Source organism: Ursus arctos, unplaced genomic scaffold, assembly GCF_023065955.2.
Source record: "Ursus arctos isolate Adak ecotype North America unplaced genomic scaffold, UrsArc2.0 scaffold_30, whole genome shotgun sequence".
In the NCBI taxonomy this organism is placed as follows: domain Eukaryota; kingdom Metazoa; phylum Chordata; class Mammalia; order Carnivora; family Ursidae; genus Ursus; species Ursus arctos.
Window position 1 is genome coordinate 12,423,468 of NW_026622986.1, and position 24,476 is coordinate 12,447,943.

The following is a 24,476-nucleotide window of genomic DNA, read 5'->3' on the forward strand; positions in this document are numbered from 1 at the left end:
CCACGGTCATTGTCCCCCTCGTGGGATTCCAGAGTCCCTGCTCTCACAGGGCTAGCCCACTAGGGCACTGAATTCTGCTTGAAACTCCTTATCCCAGTGACCTCAGAACCACTTCAAGCATCTTTTATGAAGGTACAAATGCAAGCCAGTAAATTATAGTTTTAGCCTCCCTTCCCCCTCATCTCCCTTTATTCTGGATAATCAGATCATTAGAGAAATAAATAGCTCCTTTTCAGTAAAAGGTTAGGATCTCTATCCTGCCTGATCAATGGCGTTTTTTGAATACAACTAATACATGCCTGAGGTTTGCTTAGAAAGTCAACCAATCAGAAGACGTTTTGTGAACAGAAGTAGTCATTTGGTAAATTTAGGGTTGCTTAACTCAAGCACTTCCTCAAAATAATCTTTCTTGAGATCATCAAACATCTTGTAATCAAGTAGTGTTTGCAAGTCAGAGATTAGCCAGCACCTTTATGAATCTGTTCATACCAAATTCTCCCATGGTATGAATTTCTAGGCTTGTGGATTATAAAGAAGACTTTGCTCATCATATTGCTGACCTATATATTAAACACTGGGCTTGTTTGTTTCTGTTGTCTGTGCTTTCGTTTTTGTCTCGTTTTTGAGCTATGATCTGCTCTCCTCTTGTGTCATACTGTAAATGATGAGTTCTGACACTATTAAAATTGATTTCATGTACTCACGATTTATCAACTTGAAAGTTACTTTTCCGAACTTTTTACTGTGCCTCATAAAGCCAAATGTCTCAGCAAAGGGCTAGGACATTCTACGGAACCACTAAATAACCGTGATTTGCAATAAAGTCACATTCACTGTGTCTTCCCCTTCCTTTTCTGTTGGTCTTTCTCTTTATTTCATCTTCTGCATTTACTTATTTTCTGAAAGGCTCTCTACATATAATAACCCTGTAATATCTCATATGTCCTTTGGAAAACACACAGAACATGCCATCCCTCGGTGGCTCTCAAAACAAAAGAAAATGCCTGTCAGGCGGAAAGATATTTGCTGACACATTGTTATACTCCTTACTATCAGCGTGTCTGTTCCTTTCTGATCCTTAGTCCAAATTCCAGATGTGTTATTTATATTGTTTACATTTTAAGTTGTAACTGACCTTAAGTGATTTTTAAGAAAAAAATATTTTTGTTTTATTATAGAATACAGTCTCAGAGCAACTTGAGAAGTGTTATTCCAGAGATCAGATTTATATCTATGTGGGAGATATACTCATTGCTCTTAACCCTTTTCAGAGTCTGGGTCTGTATTCCACAGAGGTATGTGATGTGGCTTGCATTCTTTTACTTTGGACCAGTAATTATACTATTCAGACATTTAAATTAATTTAGATGATGCCAAAGATAGTTTCATTCAATGCCTTGAAGAAACAAATAATTACCGTTAGAACATAGAGATAGGGGAAATAGGAGGTGAATCAATCTGGTTGTGGTTCCTGGTCTTCCTTTTTCCAAAAGTAAATGGCAGAATGGTAATTACTTCCAGTCTTTGGTAACTGGTCTGTACTATGTATCATATTAATAAACAGATGCCTACAAAAGTGCAGGTGTATTGTCTACCTCAGAACCAAGTATGCAAGAGTCAAAAGTATAATTACATTGTCTCACAGGTAATATATACTTAGTGGCTATGAAACCTGTCATTATGAATTTAAAAATTCCTTTTGACATATTGGTTTTTAGTATCAGACAGTGTGTGTTTTATGAATATGACTATATAATTATCCATTATTCAAGCCCTAGTGGTTTAAATATAGAATAGTATTCTGGAATTACGCTAAGCTGTCTTTCATTTTTAATTGGACCTATTCTCTTTTAGCTATTTGTGTGTTCTAGAAAATCAGGTAATACTGTGAATAATAGTTTTTTTATATATGAGAAATAAATAATTCTGTCATCCTCTGCCACCTTAAAATTTACAAAAATAATTGTAAATTTATGAACCTTGAACTTAAGTTCTAAAAGTCTGGACTTTCATCAAGTTCTGCTATCAGTTAACTTGGTGATTTGGACAAATCAAATGACAGACTGTTTGTCAAATGATGTGAAAGGAAAACAGTGGTGATCGTATATCAGACGTTATTATATCCAGGGAAGAGTCAACAAAATGATACCTGATTGTCTTATTTATAGTATCTTTGTATTTAAAGAAATAATATTTTGTAACATTGAGTTCTGCTTTGGAAGTGGTATGCATTTTCAAGAGTCTTCTTCTAAATACTTCTTCCAGAGTGATACTATATTCTATTATGTTACATCAAATTTCTGTCTTTTTATGTCAGGCTTTTATTTTATATAATTGTGCATACATGTAAGTGTGTGTAGTATGCATGTGTAATGTTTGTAATGTTTTGGTGGTATGAAAATGTATTTTGATTTACATTTTGCTTTAAAAATTGGGAGTTCTGCCTGTAAATAATCTAGGACTTAAACAAAAACAAAAAGAAAAGCCCCACAAAATGTGTTCTTTTTAACCTTTAGCATTCCAAACTATATATTGGAGCAAAGAGAACTGCCAATCCTCCTCACATTTTTGCAATGGCTGACTTAGGATACCAATCAATGATAACATATAATTCAGATCAGGTAAGGAGAGTCTCACATCCTTAGAAATTCCCCTCTTAGCTTCTTATGTGTGAGCCACATCTTGTGAGGATCAAGTCTTCTCATGGTTTCCTTTTCTCGCTATGCAGTGCATTGTTATTTCTGGAGAAAGTGGTGCTGGAAAGACAGAAAGTGCTCATCTTTTGGTTCAGCAGCTGACGGTGCTTGGAAAGGTACAATGTTTTCTCTATCCTAACAGAAATATTTGTTATATTTTAGAACATCATTTGGCTGATTAGATTAATGTTCACTAATTCCCACATTTGATAATGTACAGAAATTATAAAACACACTTGCTATTCTCTGTGAGTTTAAAATATAACAAACAATTGAAAAAGTGTATGCTCTGTTCTGAGGATATTCTGACTTTCGTCACTCTTAGTAGGAAAGGCTTTATAAATGTGATTTTCTCCCTTTCTAGTCCCAGCACATTTACTGATACTCTCTTTACTTTTCTCCTTTTGTTGCTTGCAGGTTAAAGGGAAGTTAAAAATCAATTGTATTTATATACATTACAGACATTATAAACATATATACATTATATATAATGCAAAAGTTAATTTGCATTTTATATATGTATGTAATGATCAATTAATTGAAAATTGAAATTTGAAAGTCTCATTTACAATAGCAACAAAAAATTAACTATTTAAATCTTATAAAACATGCACAAAATTTGTATGCTGAAAAGTAGAAAAAATTGATAGAAGAAATCATAGAATACCTAAATAAATGGAGCAATATACCATGTTCATGGATTAAAAGACTCAATATTATTATGTCAATTCTTCACAAATTGATCTGTAGATTAAGTGCTATTACAATAAAAATCTCAGTGGAATTTTTTTTTGTAGAAATTGACAAGCTGAATCAAAAATTTATAAGGAAAGGCAAAGGAGATGTAATAAACAATTTTGAAAAAGAACAAAGTTGGAGGATTAATACTACCTGATTTTCAGACTTAAGTGTAGAGCTACAATAGTTATATTTAACGTTAAAAGCATAATCCACAAGGAATAAATTAGATTTCACCAAAATTAAGAACTTCTGTTCTCTGAATGAAATTGATAAGAAGATGGAACCTATAAGCTACATACTCAAAGAAACTATTTGCAAGTCACATATCTAATAAAAGACTTGTATCCTTAATGCATATATTGTAAAAAGAAACTCTTAAAACTCAATAATAAGAGATCAAATAACAAAAATATGAACAAAAGAGTATGCCAACGATGCTTAAATAACAAAATTTATTTAAAAAAATGAACAGATTTGAATAGCACTGAGTGTTATACACAACTAATGAATCATCGAACGCTGCAGAACATAATAAAAAAAAATGAATAGTACTTCTCCAAAGACAATAGGTAGATGGCAAATAAACAAATGAAAAGATGTTCAACATCAGTTGTCATTAGGGAAATGCAAATTAAAACACAAGGAGACATCATTATATACCTATTAAAATGGTTAAAAATTTTTTTTTAAGTCTAACTATACCAGCTGCTGATAAGGATGTGGAACAGCTGGAACTCTCATATATTGCTGGTGAAATGCAAAATAGTGCAGTCACTTTGGAAAACAGTTTGGAAGTTTTTTATAAAGTTAACTATACTTACCACACAGCCTAGCAATCCTACTCCTTGGTATTTATCCAAATAAAATTAAAACTCATATTTATACGAAAACCACAAACAAATATGTATAGTGGCTTTATTTGTAATCTCTGGGAATGGAGTAAACAAACGGGTACCTCTAATCAGGGTAGTATTGCTCAGTAACAGAAAAGGAACAAACATGGATACAAGGAAAGAATCTCATTAGATGAGATTTGGATGAATCTCAAATGCATTGTGCTAAGTCAAAGAAGTCAGATTCAGAAGACTACATACTATATGATTCAATTTATATGTCATACCTGCAAATTTAAAATTATAGAGACAGAAACAGATCAGTGATTGTCACAGGCTGGGGATGAAGGGAGGGGTTGACTACAAAAGGTAACGATATAGTTTGGGGGAGTGATGGAACTGTCCTACATATGGATTGTAGTGGGGCTATATGATTGTATATGTTTATAAAAACTTTTAGGGGCACCTGAGTGGCTCAGTCAGTTAAGCGTCTTGTCTTTGGCTCAGGTCATGATCCCAGGGTCCTGGGATCAAGCCTCACATTGGGCTTCCTGCTCGGTGGGGAGCCTGCCTCCCTCTCCCTCTACCTGTGCTCTTGCTTGCTCTCTCTCTCTCTCTGTCTCTCTCTCTCAAATAAATAAAACCTTTTAAAAAATTATCTATAAAAAAGCATTTGGAACTGTATAAAGGATGAATCTTATTGTATGTAAAATATACTTTAATTTTTGAAAAAAGGAAGTTGATGATAGATACTTGGTTTGACTTTCTAGGTAGGGCCTTTGAAGTAAGTCAAGAATTATATGTTCTCCATGGAACATTCTCAAGAATAGACCATGTTCTGGGACACAAAACAGGTGTCAGCCGATACCAAAAGATTGAAATTATCCCCTGCATATTCTCAGACCACAACGCTCTGAAATTGGAACTCAACCACAAGGAAAAATTTGGAAGAAACTCAAACACTTGGAGACTAAGAACCATCCTGCTCAGGAATGACTCGATAAACCAGGAAATCAAAAATCAAATTAAACAATTTATGGAGACCAATGAGAATGAAAATACAACAGTCCAAAACCTATGGGATACTGCAAAGGCAGTCCTAAGGGGGAAATACATAGCCATCCAAGCCTCACTCAAAAGAATAGAAAAATCTAAAATGCAGTTTTTATATTCTCACCTCAAGAAGCTGGAACAGCAACAGAGGGACAGGCCTAATCCACACACGAGGAAGCAGTTGACCAAAATTAGAGCTGAAATCAATCAAGCAGAAACCAGAAGTACAGTAGAGCAGATCAACAGGACTAGAAGCTGGTTCTTTGAGAGAATCAATAAAATTGACAGACCACTGGCAAGACTTATCCAAAAGAAAAGAGAAAGGACCCAGATTATTAAAATTATGAATGAAAAAGGAGAGGTCACGACGAACACCATTGAAATTGGAAGGATTATTAGAAACTTTTATCAACAGCTATATGCCAATAAACTAAGCAATCTGGAAGAGATGGAATCCTTCCTGGAAACCTATAAACTACCAAGATTGAAACCGGAAGAAATTGATTTCTTAAACAGGCCAATTAATTATGAAGAAATTGAGTCAGTGATAAACAACCTTCCAAATAACAAAACTCCAGGCCCGGATGGTTTTCCTGGGGTATTCTACCCAACATTCAAAGAAAAAATAATACCTATTCTCCTAAAGCTATTTCAAAAAATAGAAACAGAAGGAAAGCTACCAAACTCATTCTATGAGGCCAATATTACCTTGATCCCCAAACCAGGCAAAAGACCCCCTCAAAAAGGAGAATTACAGACCAATTTCCCTAATGAATATGGACGCCAAAATCCTCAACAAGATACTTGCTAATAGAATCCAACAGTTCATTAAAAGGATTATCCATCACGATCAAGTGGGATTCATACCTGGGATGCAAGCGTGGTTCAATATTCGCAAATCAATCAGCGTGATACATCATATCAACAAGAAAAGACTCAGGAACCATATGATCCTCTCAATCGATGCCGAAAAAGCATTTGACAAAATACAGCATCCTTTCCTGATTAAAACCCTTCAGAGTGTAGGAATAGAAGGTACGTTTCTCAATCTCATAAAAGCCATCTATGAAAAGCCTACTGCAAATATTATTCTCAATGGGGAAAAGCTGGAAGCCTTTCCCTTAAGATCAGGAACACGACAAGGATGCCCACTCTCGCCACTATTATTCAACATAGTACTAGAGGTCCTTGCAACAGCAATCAGACAACAAAAAGGGATCAAAGGTATTCAAATCGGCAAAGAAGTCAAAATGTCTCTCTTCGCAGATGACATGATACTCTATATGGAAAACCCAAAAGAAGCCACTCCCAAACTATTAGAAGTTATAAAGCAATTCAGTAACGTGGCGGGATACAAAATCAATGCTCAGAAATCAGTTGCATTTCTGTACACAAATAACGAGACCGAAGAAAGAGAAATTAGGGAATCCATCCCATTTACAATAGCACCAAAAACCATACGTTACCTTGGAATTAACTTAACCGAGATGTAAAGGACCTATATTCTAGAAACTATAAATCACTCTTGAAAGACATTGAGGAAGACATAAAAAGATGGAAAGATATTCCATGCTCATGGATCGGAAGAATTAACATAGTTAAAATGTCCATGCTACCCAGAGCAATCTACACTTTCAATGCTATCCCGATCAAAATACCGAGGACATTTTTCAAAGAACTGGAACAAATAGTCCTTAAATTTGTATGGAACCAGAAAAGGCCCCGAATCTCCAAGGAACTGTTGAAAAGGAAAAACAAAGCTGGGGGCATCACAATGCCGGATTTCGAGCTGTACTACAAAGCTGTGATCACAAAGACAGCATGGTACTGGCACAAAAACAGACACATAGACCAATGGAACAGAATAGAGAGCCCAGAAATGGACCGTCGGCTCTTTGGGCAACTAATATTTGATAAAGCAGGAAAAAACATCCGGTGGGAAAAAGGCAGTCTCTTCAATAAATGGTGCTGGGAAAATTGGACAGCTACATGCAAAAGAATGAAACTTGACCACTATCTCACACCATACACAAAAATAAACTCCAAATGCATGAAAGACCTCGATGTGAGACAGGAATCCATCAGAATTCTAGAGGAGAACATAGGCAGCGACCTCTACGACATCGGCCAAAGCAACCTTTTTCATGACACATCCCCAAAGGCAAGAGAAACAAAAGATAAAATGAATTTATGGGACTTCATCAAGATTAAAAGTTTCTGCACAGCCAAGGAAACAGTCAGAAAAGCTAAGAGGCAGCCCACGGAATGGGAGAATATATTTGCAAATGACACTACAGATAAAGGACTGGTATCCAAGATCTACAAAGAACTTCTCAAACTCAATACACGAGAAACAAATAAATAAATCAAAAAATGGGCAGAAGATATGAACAGACACTTTTCCAATGAAGACATACAAATGGCTAACAGACACATGAAAAAATGTTCAAAATCATTAGCCATCAAGGAAATTCAAATCAAAACCACACTGAGATACCACCTTACGCCAATTAGAATGGCAAAAATAGACAAGGCAAGAAACAACAATTGTTGGAGAGGATGTGGAGAAAGGGGATCCCTCCTACATTGTTGGTGGGAATGCAAGTTGGTACAGCCACTCTGGAAAACAGTGTGGAGGTCCTTTAAAAAGTTAAAAATTGAGCTACCCTATGATCCAGCCATTGCACTACTGGGTGTTTACCCCAAAGATACAGACGTAGTAAAGAGAAGAGCCATATGCACACCAATGTTCATAGCAGCAATGTCCACAATAGCTAAATCGTGGAAGGAGCTGAGATGCCCTTCAACAGATGACTGGATTAAGAAGTTGTGGTCCAGGGGCGCCTGGGTGGCACAGCGGTTAAGCATCTGCCTTTGGCTCAGGGTGTGATCCCGGCGTTATGGGATCGAGCCCCACATCAGGCTCCTCCTCTACGAGCCTGCTTCTTCCTCTCCCACTCCCCCTGCTTGTGTTCCCTCTCTCGCTGGCTGTCTCTATCTGTGTTAAATAAATAAAATCTTTAAAAAAAAAAAAAAGAAGAAGTTGTGGTCCATATATACAATGGAATATTACTCAGCTATCAGAAAGAACGAGTTCTCAACATTTGCTACAACATGGACGGCTCTGGAGGAGATAATGCTAAGTGAAATAAGTCAAGCAGAGAAAGACAACTATCATATGATTTCTCTCATCTATGGAACATAAGAGCTAGAATGATCAGTAGGGGAAGAAAGGGATAAAGAAAGGGGGGGTAATCAGACGGGGGAATGAAACATGAGAGACTATGAACTATGAGAAACAAACTGAGGGCTTCAGAGGGGAGGGGGGTGGGGGACTGAGATAGGCCGGTGATGGGTAGTAAGGAGGGCACATATTGCATGGTGCACTGGGTGTTATACACAACTAATGAATCATCGAGCCTTACATCGGAAACCGGGGATGTACTGTATGGTGACTAACATAATATAATAAAAAATCATTAAAAAAAAATCATTATAAAATAAAATAAAATAAAAATAAAAAATAGACATGAGAGAAAAAAAAAAAGAAAAAAGGAATTATATGTTCTTATTAGGATGACTAAAAAAAGAAACAAAAAACCCAAACTACCCATTGTGTACAACTTATCCCTGTGAATATTTTTATTATGATCCATGTAGTTATATAGCGTTATGTTAAAATTTTTGCCATTACTGTGGTTATAGGCGTCTTGTGTTATAAAGTAGTATGAGGGCAGGGACAGACCTCATCTCTCCATAAAAGGGTGATCCGTCCCCATCCTATCAGAACAACTGCTTAATTGAGTCTCTAATTCATTTTCAGAATGATGAGTTGAAAGATTTCTGTATTTATATTAAAAATCAATTAGCTAGTTTTAATATTTTCAATCACATGTGCGGATATGAAATAGAAACATAACTTTGGTGAGTGGGTTAATTTGCCCTCCACCAACCAGTCCTGTGACCCCTTGGGACTAGAAGAGCCAGTAGAGACCAAGAAGCTAGTGCTCAGGACTGTGGTCTCAGTCCCTTTCCCATCCCACTGCCTGTCAGCTTCCCCCCTCTTTACTTCTAGGATAAGCATCCCAGTGAAAAAAGACGGAATTTTGAAGGGAGAGGGGTGGTGAGGCACAGCACATAGAAGAGTGGAACCCCTGAATTTAGTCAAGGACCGTCCATGAGGGCCTTTGCTGTTCCTTCTTGGTTTGTGGTTTGATAGACAGTCTCATCAAAGATGGATTAACTTGTATGTGAATTTTGTTTTGCAGATGTCAGCAAACTTGTTTAGTCACTTTATCTTATCCTAGATCTAAAAATGTGACTTAATATTAATATATATATAAATATATGTATATATATCCCAGAATTCTACCCATATTAGATCTTATTATATTTTTTACTTACCTCCTTGATAAAGGTTTACCAGATACAAAAATGGGAAGTTTGGTGGATTGAATTTACATCTGTAATATCCAGTCCTCAAAATCTCACTTAGTAGGGCACTGCTCTTTAATACAGGCAGGTAAAGATGCTCTCTCACCTTTCTCATGAGTGCAAGACCAGCCCCAAATATTTTAGAAGAGCCAGATTTGTCCCAATGCTCATTACTCTCTTCTCTCAATGCTTATTGCTTTTTCTAGAAGATACTAAAAGGCTTTATGCCCTCAAACGCACTGTTAATGCCCCCTCCAGCCCATCTATGTACTAATGTGGCCTATGTTCCAGAAATACCAACTGCTCCTCTCCCTTACTTATATAAATTGCATGCTTTTAACATAGCTCATCTCAACAAGGTATTACACTAAACATAATCTACTTAACCTAATTTCTACCAAGATGTGAATGACCGATGCCTCCTTAACTGTCTTAGAGAGGTAAGTGCTTTCTATAAGAGGTTGATTTTTAACCAAATAAATTTCTACTTGGTGGAATGTCCAGTAAAGTGGTAAATAAGTAAATAATAATAATAATAATAATAATAATAATAATAATAACAATGCTTTTGAGGGAAGGAATATATGAGATGGGGTAGGAGAAAATAGAGAGACAGCCAAGCAGGCCTGCTGACCTTGACTGGGGATCCCCCCTTTCCATCCACACTTTTCAGCTGTTCTTAGTTTTTGCAGTAATTCCATTTCCCCTGAGGCTGAATTCACAAATTATCTTTATTCCCTTATTTTCAGCTTTAGGAGCTTTCATGAAAGTAACAGAAGTGGTTCTGGCTTTGGTGAATATTTGGATGGGGCCCAGGGAGGTAGAGGAGGAATAACAAAATGAGAGGTGTACCCCACTGTGCATAGACTGCTTAAAAATTGTCTTTGTAGGGGCGCCTGGGTGGCACAGCAGTTAAGCGTCTGCCTTCGGCTCAGGGCGTGATCCCGGCGTTCTGGGATCGAGCCCCACATCAGGCTCCTCCGCTATGAGCCTGCTTCTTCCTCTCCCACTCCCCCTGCTTGTGTTCCCTCTCTCGCTGGCTGTCTCTATCTCTGTCAAATAAATAAAATCTTAAAAAAAAATTGTCTTTGTAAATCAGGCATTGAACAGAACTACATTTCAATAGAAAAATTATAGAACATCTCTTTGCCCCTTGAAGAAAGCAAGTGGGAACACACATCCAGGAAGGTAAAAATAGGCCAGATATTGTATCATCTGGCGATATGCCAAGAATATGCTTTCAATACCTTTATGTCTACATATAGTGCGTATCGAAGAAGAGACATTTTATTATATACAAAATTAATTTTTTACATTAAAAAATATCTTGACATTTTCTCTAGGCTAATAACAGAACCCTGCAAGAGAAGATTTTACAAGTGAACAATTTGGTGGAAGCCTTTGGCAATGCCTCCACTGTTATAAATGACAATTCCAGCCGATTTGGAAAATACTTAGAAATGAAATTTACTTCTTCCGGAGCTGTTGTGGGAGCACAGATTTCTGAATACCTTCTGGAAAAATCGCGAGTTATCCGCCAAGCTCTGTAAGTTGGTGTCAAATATTTTTTTTCTGGGAAACAACCAAAGATAATGCTTTTGTCTTAAGAGTAAAATGTCTTACTTATTCAAAAAACTCAACAAAATGTTATCGATCATCCACTACGTGCAAGGCATTTATTATTAGAATCAAAGAGATCCCTCAGCACTGTCTTGTTCTCTAGTAGAGGAGTTAATAAATCACCTGAAATTTATGATACCACATATAAAACCCATGCCCATCATAGATACTAACAGGAAAAATTGTAGTGATTTCTGAAGTAGGAGGGAATATATTTCTTTGCATAAAACAAATGTGAAATTTAATTAGAAATGAGTCTTTTTTTCTTTTCTTTTTTAAATTTTTTTTAAAGATTGTATTTATTTGACAGAGAGAGAGACAGCCAGCAAGAGAGGGAACACAAACAGGGGGAGTGGGAGAGGAAGAAGCAGGCTCCCGGTGGAGGAGCCTGATGCGGGGCTCGATCCCAGGACCCTGGGATCACGCCCTGAGCTGAAGGCAGACGCTTAATGACTGAGCCACCCAAGCACCCCCTTTTTTTCTTTTAAACGCTAGTATACACAAATAGATCTTTGTATTAATTCTATTCTTCCTGTGATTTTATTCAAGAGACCAAATAAAAGATTCAGGTATGGGCTTAATTGTACTTAATTGCCCTTTTAATTTCCAGCTGATTTAAGCCACTGATACAATGTTTTGGTGTTAGGTTGATTGAGTTCCTTTTGGCAGTTTGTAGCTGAATGACAAAACTTCTCTCCTGTCCTAATGATTCCAAAATATCTTTGTTATTCTTATGTGGAAACTATAGTCAAAACATTGGATATGTACCTTGGTTGTTATATGATTTTTTAAAAGTGTGTCAAGTTAGAGGCACCTGGGTGGCTCAGTCACTGAGCATCTGACTCCTGATTTCAGCTCAGGTTGTGACCCCAGCATCATGGGATCAAGCCCCATGTTGGGCTCCACAGTCAGCATGGAGTCTTTTTGTCCCTCTCCCTCCCCCTCTGCCTCTCTCCCTGCATGTGGGCTCTCTGTCTCCCTCTCTCTCTCTCTCTCTCTCTCAAATAAATAAATAAATCTTTTTTTTTTAAAAAAGTGTGGCAAGTTAGAGTCTTTCATTTTTTTGTGTTGGTTTTACACCAAGCTTATCTGCATTACTGTAGTAATATGTCTTTTGTTAAATTCATGGGAACACAAGTCTTATTATGTATTAGTACATTATTATTTAATATAAATGCCTTCAAATTTGCTACTATTCAATTTATGAATAAATTGTGAGTATAAGTTGCCTGGAGTCCACCTCCTGAACTCAGCTTCACTGTGGAAAATTATCCTTTGCTCCTCAATTCAGAATACATAGAAAATGATTATGAGATGAATATTTTGGATTGCAGCTTCCCCACATACATGTTAGTTCACTTTGGGTTAAGTTAGTTCACAAATTCCCGGTGAACGGTAACCTCTGGAGCTCTCCAATGAGGCTCTGGGTTTGTAACCATAGAAATAATCATGTTCATTCTGACTGGTATGTTATAGGATATATTTTAGGGAAGAGTACAATTAGGATTATATTTTAGACATACTATCAATTAATGAAGTTTTTCCCAACTATCCTAAAGAACTATTCTAGTTTTGGAGTGTTTTCAGTCAGGTTGAAATCCAGCTCGGTTTGTCATTGGAGCACGGCTGCCTTATCATTTTTCCATTTTTAAAATTTATTTACCCCTATTTTTTCTTTTTTTCTTTTACTTAATTTCAACTGCATTTTTAAATTCTAGAGAAGCTTTTTGTGATCTTTGAAAGTGAGTGGAGTGGAGATATTCTCCACGAAATGGAAAATAGACCTGAGGTGGCAGAGAAGAACCAGAGCAGGTGTTTATGTCTTTTAAATGAGCCTACCCTTTTATTTAAGGGAATAAGTTCTTTTCTCTTTTTGCCTCTGCCCATGTTTCCCACCCTCATCTCTGACCACATTTATTTTTACATGTAGTTATATTTATTTATATATGTTTATGTATTTAAATTTTATAATTTTTAAGTAATTTATAAATATATATATATTTAAGTACTTATAAATATATGTTTATGTTATAGATATATGCTTATTTTTTTATTTCTAATGATGGTGGTATCATGTCAGTTGTGGCTTAAATTCTCATCTAAATGTAGATGATTTTAAAGAAGAAATTCTTAAAAGGGGCTACTTAATTGCAAGGAGAAAATGAGCATATTGAAGTCAATGCTCAATAATTCTCACAAATACAGCTGTTCCACTGCATTTGTCTCCCACTACTACAGTTTCCTGCAGCAAACATTGATTGTGTGTCTCTCAGAGACCCAGCACTTTATCAGATGCTGCAGGAGCCGTCCACAAAGTGGCAGATGTGGTACTGTCTACAGAGGAAGGAAAATATTATTTATGGAGCACTTACTGTGTATTGGGCACTGTGATAAGCACTTCATATGCATTACCTATTTTAATTCTTACAGTGATAGGATGGATATTATTGTCTGTTTTATACATGAGGAGACTGTGACTGAGAATTGTAATAAGTCACTTAATACCAAAAAGCTAATAAATGACTGAGTTGGGATTTGAGCCCATGTCTCTGACTGCAAAATCCACCATTCATCCATCCATCGATCCAGCCATCCAACCATCCATCCATCTACCCATCCGTCCAGCCAGCCAGCCAGCTTGTTAGCAAATATTAACTGAGTGCTACTATGTGCCAGGAACTGTACTAAGCACAGGAGATATAAAGCTGAATGAGATAAAATTCCTCCAATTAAGCAGCTCAATCTCCTGGGTAATGTCTCGTTGAAACAAAGCTTGCTAACCATTTATTGGTTTCTAGTCTGTCAGGAAAGTAGGCCATGAGTTCATCTGCTAAGTGTGAGCAGGTAAGGGTTAAGGGAGAGGGAATGAGGAGACTGTGTGTCTCGGAGGAAGGAGTCTTGGTAGAGGAAGCTGGAATTAAAAAAGAAAAATTAAGAGCACTGTTTCATGAATATCTCATGAGGCCTTCTGAAGGCAAAGCTGCATTGTTGGCTTTCTAAGCCTTATTGCTGGCCACTTTGTCAAAGATTCAAAGGTTTCGTGGGTAGGGTAAGCCACACCCTTGTGAGAACTTTGCCACAGTTTTGAGGGTGTTAGAGGTCTTGACTGCATAGGTGATCCCCAGGGTCCAGAGCAGGTGAACACACATGAGACAGCCCTGAAGACCCTTCTGCAAATGGCTGAGTGGAACTCTGATGAAATATGAGAAGATCCACAGTTAGAAGTGGGGTCAGAGTCAGAGAAATACTATTCAGTAACATGCTGAGACCGTACATTTGTCCCCAGGCATTCTGACCTGGGAACCAGGTCCTTTCAGCATGTGTGGGTTGCTATGGTCCTCTGTGTTCTTCTTCTTCTTCTTTTTTTTTTATTATATTATGTTAGTCACCATACAGTACATCCCTGGCTTTTGATGTAAAGTTCGATGATTCATTAGTTGCGTATAACACCCAGTGCACCATGCAATACGTGCCCTTCTTACTACCCATCACCGGTCTATCCCATTCCCCCAGCCCCCTCCCCTCTGAAGCCCACAGTTTGTTTTATGTAGTTAGGGCAATATATGAGATGGGTAATTATTGGCAGTATCTTCTTTTCCTGTTTTTTTAATTCTCTGATTGTTTATCCAACCGAAGGTCAATGTATTTCCTATAGGATCTCCAGGTTCTGTCAAATTACAATTCTCAGTAGATGTAAACTGATAATTAAAGAGAAAACCACCAATTTTGTGTGTCTACATTTATGACTCACATCTCTAATTGTATACCACATCATTTAAGCATTAAAGGTGTGACACACAGAGCAATTGACGCTATTTCATTAGAACAAAGCGAACTAAATTACGTGCTGTATCAGTCTTCGAGAACTTTTATTATGTTGTGGTGAGAAAAGACAAGAAGTAAACTTTTAGCTTTGTTCTAACCTTGCTAGTGCTCATCGAAGTGTTACTGGTGACTGCACAAGAAATGGCTGGGGACATCCTTTCTAAAGGACATGCTGGTCCTTGCTTCAGTGGCCGAACCCATGGACCACCCTTTGCTTGAAAAGCTCACCTCTCTTGGTTGGTTCCCCAGCTGGATTCTCCTGATTCCTCTCCTACTTCTTTGTTTTTTTTTTTTTTCTCTACCTTTGATTCATCCATCCATTCCCCAAATATGCATTTACCAAAACGTTGTCTTCAGAGTGTTCTCTTTCCTCTCTTTACTCTCTCACTTAGCAATTCCTTCTGCTATCATGGTCCCATCAGCTAGCTCTATGTGATTGACACCCAAAGATAGACTTCTCATTCCTACGTAAGTTCACATTTTTCATTTCCAAGTACCAAGATATCCTGCTGCCGTATAGAATTCAACCGAATCTTTATTGTCCTAAATGTCTTTCTTTTCCCGCTGGTCCCTTTTTGGGGGAAGGAAACCATCCTCCTCCATTTATATGAAACCTCTGACCTTCCCTTCACTCCCCTTGTCTAAATACTTGTGAGTCAATCTAGAGAATGACTTTCCCCACTCTTCTCTGCTTTCCCTTCCTCCAGTGCTGTTTTATCTCAAGCTCTTGTTCCCTCTGGCTCAGACATTTGAAAGATTTGGATTTCCTGGCCATTTGAACTCTCTTCCAAGGCCTGGTGATATTATACCCTCCCAGACTTAGGGAAGAGTTTCAACCCAGAATGCATACTAATCAAAAACAGTGTTACTTTTTTCTTTGAAAATGTTTTCCTTCTTTTTGAAACGCTAACAAGGAAGAGCAGGGATCCACATTAATCACTTCAACAAGTTTCACACCTTCAGATTAAGTATTTTTATTTGTTAAAGACTGAATAGAGAGTCTTAAGTAGTTACTAATGAGGCACAAATGTCAGATGTTTAACCATGCTATTTTTAACCTACATGAATTGTGTGTTGGAGCCCAAAATGAGCTTCTATAAAAATGGTTTTGGGCAGAAGCTTGAAACAAAGCTAGAGATTCTAAGATAAAGCCACGGATATCCTACAACTCCAAATGTCTTTTAACTGCATCATTGGAAAACTGAATGTAGCTGGATGTGTTCATCTGTGTTTCTCAGGGAAACTTCTATGTACTGAAAGAATAATTTCTAAAGAGAGCAGAGGTAAAATTTCTATCTCAACTGAAATTATATTGCAAACAGGAGGAGAAGACCTAGGAAAGTTTTTTAAGATTTTATTTTTTTTATAGCAGTTTTAGGTTCACAAGAAAACTGAGAGGAAGACACAGATATGCCCCTACCCCATACATGCATATCCCCTATTATCTACATCTCACACCAGAGAGCTACGTTTGAACCTACACTGACACGTTGTAATCATACAAAGTCCATAGTTTACAGTTAAGATTTACTCTTGGTGGTGCATTTTCTTCTAGTTTGGACAAATGCATGGCAGGTATCTAGTCTTATATTTTACATATGAGTATTTTCACTGCCTGAAAAGCCTTTTCTGCTCTGCCTATTCATCCTTCCCTCCCCCAACTTCTGGCAGCCACTGATCATCTCACTGTCTCCATAGTTTCGCCTTTTCCAGACTGTCATATAGCTGGAATTATACAATATGAGTATGGAAAAGTAGTCTTTGCAGACCGGCTTCTTTCCCTTAGTAAGACGCACTTACCGTTTCTCCTTATCTTCTCATGGCTTGATAGTCATTACTTTTTAGCAATGAATTAATATGCCATTGTCTGGATACACCAGTTTATTTATCCATTCATCTATTAAGAACTTCTTGGTTGGTTCAAGTTTTGGCAATTATGAATAAAACTGCTACAAACATCCATGCACAGGTTTTTGTGTGAACATAAGTTTTCAGCTCCTTTGGGTAACCACCAAACATTTGATTGCTGGATCATACAGTAAGAATATGTTTAGTTTTGTAAGAAATTGCCATACTGCACAGTGGCTGTACCAGTTTGCATTCCCAGCAGCAGTGACTGAGTTCCTGTGGTTCTGCACCCATGTCTGCATTTGGTGTTGTCAGTGTTTTGGATTTTGGCCATTCTGATAGATGTATAGTGATCTCTTCTTGTGGTTTTAATTTGCATTTCCCTAATGACATATGATGTGGAACATCTTTTCATATGCTCATTTGCCGTCTGTATATCTTCTTTGCTGAGGTGTCTGTTAAGGCTTTTGGTCCATTTTTTAATCAGGTTTTCTTATTGCTGAGTTTTTGAAGTTCTTTGTATATTTTGGAAAACAGTCCTTTATCAGATGTGTCTTTCATAAATATTTTCTCCCAGTCTGGCTTATCTTCCCATTCTCTTGAAAATATCTTTTGCAGAGAAGTTTTTAACTTTAACGAAGTCCAGTTTATCAGTTATTTCTTTCATGGATCAGGGCTTTGGTGTTGCATCTAAAAAGTCATCACCATACGCACCATCAGCTAGTTTTTTTCTTAGTTGATCTTCTAGGAGTTTAAAGTTCTGTGTTTTACACATGTAGGCCTGTGACCCATTTTGAATTAATTTTTATGAAAGGTATAAGGTCTTTGGATTCCTTTTTTAACATTTTAAAAAATTATTATTTATTATTTATTTTTAATTTTTTTGCAGGTAGATGTCCAGTTGTCTTTGCTTCATTGTATGGCTATTGCTCCTTTGTCAAGAGTCAGTGGACTATATTTATTCTGGGCCCTCTGTCTGTTTCATTGATCTATTTGTCTTTATTGTTTTTTAATTAATTTATTTTTTATTATTATGTTCAATTAGCCAACATATAGTACATCATTAGTTTTCGATATAGTGTTCAATGATTTATTAGTTGCATAGCACCCAGTGCTCATTATAACACGTGCCCTCCTTAATACCCATCACCCAGTTACCCCATCCCCCTGCCCCCTCCCTTCTGTAACCCTCAGACTGTTTCCCAGAGTCCAGAGTCTCTCATGGTTTGTCTCCCTCTCTGATTTCTTCCCATTCAGTTTTCCCTCCCTTCCCTGTGGTCCTCCGTGCTATTCTTTATGTTCCACATAGGAGTGAAACCATACAATAATTGTCTTTCTCTGCTTGACTTATTTTTTTGTCAATACTGTACTATCTTGATTACTATAGCTTTATAGGAATTCTTGAAGTCAGGCAGTGTCAGTCCTTTGAACTTTTTCTTCTCCTTCAATATTGTGTTGGCTGTTCTGGGTCTTTTGCTTCTCCATATAAACTTCAGAATCTGAATGTCAATGTCCACAAAATAACTTGCTAGGATTTTGAGTGGGATTGACTTTCATATGTTAACCTGTATCCTGCAGACTTATTATAATTGCTTCTTAGTTCAAGGAGGTTTTTGTCAATTCTTACACTTTTTCTATATAGACGATAATGTCATCTATAAAAAAACGTTTTATTTCTCCCCTCTCAATCTGTATGAGTTAGGACTTCCAGTGTAATGTTGAAAAAAAGTGGTGAGAGGGGACATCCTTGCCTTGTTCTTGATCTTAGTGTGAAAGCTTTCAGTTTCTCACCATGAGGTATGATGTTACCTGTAGTGTTTTTTATAGATATTCTTTACCAAGTTGAGGAAGTTCCCCTCTGTTACTAGTTTACTGAGAGTTTTTGTCATGAATGGCTGTTGGATTTAGTCAAGTGCTTTTTCTGCATCTACTGGTATGATCATGTGATTTTTCTTCTTTAACCTATTGATATGATGGATTACATGGATTGATTTTTGAATGCTGAAACAGCTGTGCATACCTGGGGTATATACCATTTGGTCATGGTATGTAATTCAGTTTATTCATTGCTGGATTCAATTTGCTCGAGTTTCGTTGAGTTTTTCATCTAGGTTCTATAGTTTTCTTATGATATCTTTATTTGATTTTGGTATTAGGATAATGCTGGCCTCATTGAACAAGGTAAGTATTCACTGTGCATCTATCTTCTGAAAGAGACCGTAAAGAATTGGTATAAATTCTACATGAAATATCTGGCATAATTCAACAATGAACACATGTGGGACTGGAGCTTTCTATTTTGGAAGATTACTAATTATTGATTCAATTCCTTTAATGGATTTTGAGCCTCCAGATTACTTATTTCTTCTTGTGTGAGTTTTGGCAAATTGGATCTTTCAAAGAATTGGTTCATTTCATGTAGGTTTTGAAGAATGGAGTTGCTCATAGTATTATTTTATTATCCTTTTAGTTTCCATAGGTGGGCCTGTAGTGATGGCCCTTCTTTTATTTCTGATGTTAGTAATTTTTATCCTCTTTTTTTCTTAGCCTGCCTTGAACTTACTGATTTTATTGATCTGTTAAAAAAAAAAAAAAAAAAAAGCTTTTGGTTTCATTGATTTTTCTCTACTCATTTCTGGTTTCTGATTTTATTGATTTCTGCTCTATTATTTCTTTTCTTCTGCTTACTTTGGATTTAATTTGCTCATTTTCTAGTTTTCTAAAATGAAAACTTAGATTATTATTTTTAGATCTTTCTTCTTTTTAATATAGTCATTCAAGGCTATGAATTGCCCTCTAACCACTGCTTTCGCTGCATCCCACAAATTTTGGTAAGTCATGGTTTCATTCTCACTAGTTCAAAATATTTTTAAATTTTTTTTAATATTTATCTTTTGAACCATGTGTTATTTAGAACTGCATTGTTTAATCTCCAAATATTTTGGAATTTTCCAGTTATCTTTCTGTTATTGATTTCTAGTTTCATTCCTGTTGGTCTAAGAGCAGAGATTATATGATGTCAATTATTTTTAATTTGTTAAGGTGTGTTTTCTGGCCTAAAATATGGTCTGTCTTATTGAATGTTCCATATGAGCTTGAGAAGGATGTGAATTCTGCTGGTTTTGGATGATGTAGTCTAGAAGGTATTGGTTATATCCAGTTGATTGATATTATTGTTGCGTTCAACTGTGTCCTTGCTGCTTCTCTACGTGCTAGATCTGTCCATTTCTGAGAGACATGTGTTGAAGTTCCCAGCATAAGAGTGGATTCTTCTATTTCTCCTTGCAGTTCTATCAGTTTTTGCCTCACATAGTTTCATGCTCCGTTGTTATGCCCATAAACATTAAAGATTATTATGTTTCTTAGAGAACTGAACCCTTTATCATAATGTAATACATTTCTTAATCCCTGAGAACTTCCTTGCTTTGAAGTCTGCTCTGTATGAAATTAATAGAGTTGTTCCTGCTTTCTTTTTTCATTAGTGTTAGCATGGTATATTTTTCTTTATCCATTTATTTTTAACCACTATATGTCTTTATATTTAAAGTGGGTTTCTTGTAGATAACATATGTATAGGTCTTGTTTCTTGATCCCTCTGACAATTTCTTTTAATCGGTGTATTTAGACCATTGATGTTCAAAGTGATTACTGATAGTTGGATTAATATCTCTCATATTACTATTTTCTAATTGTTGCCCTTGTTCTTTGTTCCTATTTTTGTCTCCCACTCTTTTTTTGCCTTTTGTGGTTTTAATTTAGCATTATCTGTGATTCCATTTTCTCTCCTTTCTTAGCATATTTTGGTGATCCTTTTTTCACTTTTTAAGTGGTTGTCTTAGAGTTTTCAATATATATTTACCACTAATTGAAGTCTACCTTCAAATAACACTATAGTCAGCACCTTATAATAACAAAATAATCCTAATTTCTCTCTCCAGTCCCTCATATCATTGCTATCATTGATTTCATCATATGTAAGCATACATAGTATATATATATATATATATATATATATATATATATATATATATAAAATATGTATACATAAGCATACATAATTGAATACATTGTTGCTATTACTCCCTTATTTGTATTATTCCAGAATCTGGGGAATGCTGTTTATACGTAGACGACAGAGACAGATTTCTCATGCAAGTGAGAAAATTGAGCGCCAGAAAGGCAGTTAACAAGGTGGTTGAAGACTTAGGCTTTGGAGTTAAACAGCCCTGGTTTGAATCCAGTTTAGCCGTCAACTCCATGACCTGAGAGGAGAATGGTACCCCCATCAAAGTCTTAGTGTCCATGTATATAAAATGAGGGAATCCTATGAGTAACTAGGGTCCTATGAAAGGTAAATTAGATAATGTAGCACTTCTGACCATCTGATATATCGTCATAAAATTGTTTCTTTTTCTCTCTACTCCCACTGGCATGTAAAATACAAGAGTTTAGGGATTGTTTACTGTTTCAGTCCTGCTACATTTCCGGTGTCTAGATCAATGCCTGGTGGTCACTCACAAATGTGCATTGAATGATTCATATAAAGTGCTTAGCAGTGTCTGAAATTTAATGACAGTGGTTGTTGAAAATAGTAACAATGACAATAAAAGCCAAAATCCAGTACTCTGGGAAACCCACTGTAGCACTCCTAGTTGTTGTTCTGAAAATTATATTGCCAAGTAATTTTAACAACTAGTAAATATTCTTACTAATCACCTTACTGAAAATGTCTTATTTTTTTCAGTGGAGAAAAAAATTTTCATATTTTTTACTACATCTACGCTGGCTTAGCTGAAAAGAAGAAACTAGCCCATTACAAATTGCCTGAAAATAAGCCCCCCAGGTAACTCAGCAGGTGGTACTTTTATAAGTAATATTTTCACTTTCTATTGGACTGTAGATTTTGACCCATCCTTTCATATTTTTTCAGATATCTACAAAATGACCACCTCAGAACAGTACAGGACATGATGAATAATAGTTTCTATAAATCCCAATATGAATTAATTGAGCAATGTTTCAAAGTCATAGGTTTTACAATGGAGGTAAGTATGAAAGACATTGAACCTCTTTAGGAAGTATCTTTTTGTCATCGCTAATGGTAAGAATTAGCATTTATTGAGTGACTAATATATGGCAGGTGTTGTATCAAGTGTTTTATGTGAATCATCCTTTTAATTACTGAAACAACCTTATGAAATAACTAGACTATTTACTAGAATGTTACAATATTTACTTTATATATAAAGAAACAGTGGTCTTGATATATAATTGAATTTGGTTTTGTTCTTAATCTTTCACTTACATTTGCATCTCCCACATATATTTAACCTTTTGCATAAATGCATAAATGGGAACATAGGACATATTCTTTTTTAGTGCAGTCTTGTTTTTAGTGCAGTTTTTAATTACACCTTTATTAAGATGTAATTCACATACCATACATGTCAGCCATTTAAAGTGTACATTTTAATGACTTTTAGTATATTCCCAGAGTTGTGCATCCATCACCATAATCATTTTTAGAATATTTTCATGCTCTAAATTTTTAACCCCCAAAAGAAACACGCTAGCCATTAGGAGTTCCTCCTCGTTCCTGCCCCATCTCTGCTTTCTATCACCATGGAGCTTTTTATTCAGTTCACATAAACAGAGTGATGCAATACGTCATCCTTTGTGACTGGTTTCCCTCATTCAACATACTAATGTTTTCAAGTTGCAGCACAGATCAGTACTTCATTGCTTTTCACTGTTGAATAATATTTCACTTTATGGATATATCTCATGTTGTTTATCCATTCATCAGTTGATAGACATTTGGGTTGGTTCCATTTGGGGGCTATTACAAATAATGTTGCTATGAGCATTCATGTACAACTTTCTGTGTGGTCGTGAGTTTTCATTTCTCCTTGGTATATACCTAGGAGTGGAACTACTGAGTCATAGGGTGACATTGTGTTTAACATTTTGAGGAACTACCAGGCTGTTTTCCCAACAGCTGCACTGTTTTACACCCTAACCAGGAGTGTATGAAGGTTCTAATTTCTCCATATCCTCCCCAGCGTTTACTGTCATCTGTCTTTTATATCAGAGCCATCCTAGTGGGTATGAAGTGTATCTCATTATAGTTTTGATACGCATGTCCCTAATCGCTTATGACTCTGAACTTCTTTACATGTACTTACTGGTCATTTACGTATCTTCTTTGAAGAAATATCTATTCACATAATTTACCTTTCAGAAGAATGGGTTATGTTTTATTATTGAATTATAAGAATTATTTATGTTGTAACTACAAGTCCCTTATCAGTTTTATGATTAGCAAAAGTTTTCTCTCATTTGTTGTCTTTTTACTTTCTTGATGGTATCCTTTGAAGTATACACATTTTTAATTTTTATGATATCCGATTTGCCTCTTTTTTCTTCTGTTGCTTATGATTTTGGTGACAAATATAATGAAGTATTGTCTAATCCAAAGTCACAGAGATTTATGCCTTAGTTTTCTTCTGGGAGCTGTATAGTTTTCACTCTTACATACGGGTCGCTGTTCCTCTTTGAGCTTATTTTTGTGTCTGGTGTGAGGTAGCTTCTTTTGCACATAGATATTCAGTTGTACCACAGTCATTTGTTGCAGACTCTTCTGTCCCCATGATTGGTTTTGGCATCCTTGTTGGAAGTCAGTTGACCATAAATATATAAATGTAGAGATTTATTTCTGAACTCTCAATTCTAGTATAATGACCTCTCTGTCTGTGTTTATGCTAGTACCATGTTGTCTTGATCACCGTGGCTTTCTAATAAGTTTTGAAATTCGACACTGTGATTCCTCCAACTTTGTTCTTCTTTTGTAAAATCGTTTTGGGTTCCTTGAATTTCTCTATGAATTTGAAGATCAGCTTGTCACTTTCTAGTGCAGTCTTTTAAAACTTCTGTTTTGTTCAGCTCTCTCTTCCCCATCTCACCCCCTCCATCCATATCTGTTCTCTTTCCCTTTCCCCAGCAAATGGATGGGAATATAATCCAAAAATTCGTACTCGTCTCCCTTCTCATAAAAAACTGGAGACACCACATACACACGTATATACACACGTGTACATACACATGACTCTGGAGGGCTGGTCTTTGTTTATTGATATGGTATTATATCACACACACTTCTCTATATCTGGTTTCTCTCACTCAGCAATACCTTGCGGAAATCCCTTCAAGTCATCTAGTATAGCCCTAAATCAGTCCTCTTAAAGGCAACATAGTGTCCCATGGTGTACTATCATAATTTATTCTGCCATTCAGATATGACTGGGAATACAGCTCTTGATGTTTCCAGATCTTTGTCATTCTGAACAAAGACAGAATATGCCTTTATTCTATGGTGCTTTTATTTCTATGGGATAGGTCCCCGTAGTGGGATTCCTGGGTCAAAAGG

At 36.3% G+C, this 24,476-nt stretch overlaps 1 protein-coding gene across 1 annotated transcript in view; it reads left to right on the forward strand.

Moving 5' to 3' along the window:
• Positions 1-24,476, forward strand: part of MYO3A (myosin IIIA) — a 240,290-nt gene that overhangs the window by 103,852 nt on the left and 111,962 nt on the right. The window contains exons 12-17 of the mRNA XM_048219508.2: positions 1,179-1,295; positions 2,517-2,621; positions 2,729-2,812; positions 11,101-11,303; positions 21,795-21,893; positions 21,981-22,095. Coding sequence (XP_048075465.2) covers positions 1,179-1,295; positions 2,517-2,621; positions 2,729-2,812; positions 11,101-11,303; positions 21,795-21,893; positions 21,981-22,095 — 723 coding nt within the window. The remainder of the gene's footprint in view (positions 1-1,178; positions 1,296-2,516; positions 2,622-2,728; positions 2,813-11,100; positions 11,304-21,794; positions 21,894-21,980; positions 22,096-24,476) is intronic.